Source organism: Lathyrus oleraceus, chromosome 6 (assembly GCF_024323335.1).
Source record: "Lathyrus oleraceus cultivar Zhongwan6 chromosome 6, CAAS_Psat_ZW6_1.0, whole genome shotgun sequence".
Lineage (NCBI taxonomy): Eukaryota > Viridiplantae > Streptophyta > Magnoliopsida > Fabales > Fabaceae > Lathyrus > Lathyrus oleraceus.
In genome coordinates, this window is record NC_066584.1 from 350,760,156 (window position 1) to 350,763,979 (window position 3,824).

At 37.6% G+C, this 3,824-nt stretch overlaps 1 protein-coding gene across 1 annotated transcript; it reads right to left on the reverse strand.

The window, feature by feature from the left end:
* Positions 1-1,037: 1,037 nt before the first annotated feature.
* LOC127095585 (uncharacterized) lies at positions 1,038-2,828 on the reverse strand. The gene is made up of 2 exons (XM_051034256.1): positions 1,592-2,828; positions 1,038-1,396 (listed from the first exon to the last, which is right to left on the reverse strand). Exons 1-2 carry the CDS (start codon positions 2,826-2,828, stop codon positions 1,038-1,040), a joined length of 1,596 nt encoding a protein of 531 aa, XP_050890213.1.
* Positions 2,829-3,824: the final 996 nt, after the last annotated feature.

The window sequence follows — 3,824 nt, forward strand, 5'->3', positions numbered from 1 at the left end:
AGGCTTTTGTGATCACTTAACACAGTGAACTTTGATCCATAAAGATAATGCCTCTAAGTCGTGAGTTGGGTAGTTTCTCTCGTGCACCTTCAACTGTCTTGATGCATAAGCTATCACTTTCCTTTCTTGCATCAACATACAACCAAAACCTTGGTATGACGCATCACAATACACATCGAATCGTCCTAACGGGTCTGGTAAGATGAGTATTGGTGATGAAGTCAATCTTTCCTTCAACTTCTGAAAACTTTCTTCACACTCTTTTGTCCATTCAAAGTTCTTACCCTTCCTCGTTAACTGAGTCATAGGCAAAGCGATCTTTGAGAATCCTTCAATGAACCTCCGATAATATCCAGCTAGTCCAAGAAAACTTCGAATCTCACCAACATTCTTTGGACTTTCCGACTTTGTTACTGCTTCGACTTTACTCGGGTCTACTGCAATACCTTCTTTACTGATAACATGACCAAGAAGTTGTACCTCCTTCAACCAAAATTCACATTTCGAGAATTTCGCGTACAATTGGCGGTCCTTTAATATATGTAGCACAATTCTCAAATGTTCTTCATGCTCTACCTCATTCTTGGAATAAATCAAAATGTCATCAATGAAAAATACAACAAATTGATCTAAGTATGACCTAAAGATCCTATTCATGTAATCCATGAATACTTCTGGAGCATTAATCAAACCAAATGGCATCACTAAGTACTCATAGTGTCCATAACGGGATCTGAAAGCTGTTTTTGGAATATCATCCTCCTTCACCCTGATATGATGATATCCAGACTTCAAGTCATCTTCGAGAATACCGATGCTCCTTTTAACTGGTTCATCAAGTCATCGATTCTAGGCAAAGGATACTTATTTTTTACAGTAGCTTTATTAAGTTGTCTGTAATCTACACAAAGTCTAGAAGAACCATCCTTCTTCTTAACAAACAAGACTGGAGCTCCCCATGGCGATACACTCGGTCTAATAAATTCCTTCTCTAACATCTCGTCTAACTGTTTCTTTAACTCAGCCATCTCTGAGGGTTACATTCGATAAGGAGATATAGAAATTGGTCCAGTGCCTGGAACCAAATCTATAGAAAACTCCACTTCCCTAACCGCTGGTAAACCTGGAACCTCTTCTGGAAAAACTTCTGGGAATTCACAGACCACTGGAAGTTTTTCAACACTAGGGGTTTCTCCTTCTGACATAGAGAATAACATCATAAATTTTTGGGTGAGAGTTTCCACCTTTATGACTTCTCCACTATCTTCTCCAAACGTTAAAATTTTCTTCTTGCACCCCAAGTTTACATCGTTGGCTGATAACCAATCCATTCCTAAGATGACATCTAGGTCTTTTAGCGGGAGTACTATAAGATCTACTAAGAATCTTCTATTTTCTAAAATTACAGGGCAATTTGCACAGACTGAACAAGTTACCATTCTTTCTCTCGAGGGAGTTGTAATGGTCAACTTATTATTGAGATCAACAATTTCAAATCCCAAAATTTATGCATAAGATGTAGATATAAATGAATGTGTAGCTCCTGAATTGTATAATACTGATACCGACTTATCTCCAATTAGACACATACCTTGGATTAACCCATCTGACTTTGAGATCTCAGCTCCTCTAATTGCAAATACTCTTCTTGTAGTTGGCTTGTTCTGATTCTGAGGTCCTTGACCAACATTTGGGCCTTCGTTCCTTGCTCTCCCTACATTGTTATTGTTTATTAGGACGCTCTTCTGGCTGGTTGGTTGGTTTTGTCCTTGGGGACAATCTTTGAGAAAATGGCCCTTCTGTCCACAACGAAAACAAGCTCCAATATTTCTATTTGGACAATCTTTGTTAAGATGTTCCCCTCCACAGCTGTAACACTTGAACATTAACCTCCTAGAATCCTGGTTATGATATGGTGTAGGCCTTTGATATGGCCTACCCCCTTGTTGGGTCCTTCCTCCATGGCCTCGGTTAAAATGGCCCTTGTGATTGTTGTTTTGGGTTGGTACTCCTGATCCATATTGATTCTTCCTATTGTCAATTCCTTCCAACTCCAAACATCTTTCTATCAGCTCACCAAAGCGCATAATATGAAGAGGTAGAACCGCCCTCTGGATATCATATTTCAATCCATCTTGATACTTTTCACACATCCATTCTTCCCTTGGATGCAAGCGGTAAAATTCAGAATACTTTAGCAAGGATTCAAACTTCCTAGTATACTCTTCCACCGTCATCATACCTTGACGTAGGTTCTGGAATTCTGTCTCCTTCTCTTTCCTACATAGCTTTGGAAAATACTTCCCCAAAAATTCTTCTTTGAACAAGATCCAATTGATCTCTCTTCCTTCCTCTTCCAATAATCTATGTTTTCCTCTCCACCAGGCCTCAACGTCACCTGTCAGCATGAATGTTGCATAACCGACTCTTCTATTCTCTCTACAGTGAGTGAAAGAGAATATCTTCTCTATCTCTTGCAACCATTTCTCAGCACCCTCCGGATTAAACTCACCACCAAACTGTGGTGGTTTACCTTTCAGAAACGAGTTCAATCCCGTATCTTCATGCACAGTTTCTCTTTGTTGTTGCTGAAAAAGTTGATGATCACGAGTGATTTGCAGGATTTGAGCATTTTGTTGTGTTTGAACTAGCACAGCCGCAGCAAGTTCACGAACATCTCGAGTGTCAACTTGAGAGTTCGTTCCAGTTTGGGAATGATCTTCTCGTCCTATGGGGACGTTAGCTACCCCTTCGGGAGTAGCTTCACCACTCACATTCCTACCTACACCTCTACTAGCGCCTCTACCAGCACTCCTACCACGCCTCATGTTTCTGGCGTTCTGAACCATAACTTCCTGAAAAGGATAAGTTATTAGGTTCAATCATCCACAAGACATAAAGAACATAATAAATATGTATATTTATATCCCAATGAATGATTCATCGATAAGGATCTTGTCAATTCCCTCACATGCAATGTTATGTTTAATATGTTAAATTAATGCTTAACGTTAGTTATGATTATATCTAGAATTTTGGCAAAGATAATCAATATTCAGTGTATAAACAAAAGCATATCAATTTATTCAATAACAACGATTACAAAAACCATGACCATGTTTCATTTAAAAACCTCTATTAATAAACCAAGCTAAGACTAGTAATGGTAACACTATAATTATCATTATTGCTAAGAAATCTTTACCTAATTCTTCATGCTTGATAATACCAATAAGAAACAAGATAATGACAAGAAGAGTGAGGAATAAGAGAAAACATTTAGCCATTTGTAAGGTATGGATAAGTACTTTGAAATTGATATGAAAATAATGAATAGGTGTGAAGTATTTATATAGTGAATTTTTTGAAGTGTCCGTTACGTTACCGTTGGGTTTGTGACCGTTGGGGAAAAAAAGAAAGAAGAATAAGTTAAGTGTGTTAAAGATGCTTCCTAGATCAGTATATTAGAAGGCTATCAAGGGGAAGACTCAACGCACAAAAGAAAAATTATCATCCTGTTTGGAATCCAACTTGATACAGTCAGTATAACTCTAGACACTTACGGTCCGAGCTGAATCGACCAGCTCTGATACCATTAAATGAGACAACCTATGTCCCATTGGTGAAATTCTAAAATAAAATACAGAAAAATTTAAAAAAATTTAAATAACAAGACTAAATTAATTAAAAGATACTACTTCACATATATATGCTTCAAATATGTTTTACATAAAGTTTGACACCGTTAAGACTAGTGGCCTTGCCACGTAGATAAAACTTAAAGTAAAAGTACATGAAGAAAATCAAAAGAAAGCTTAACAGAA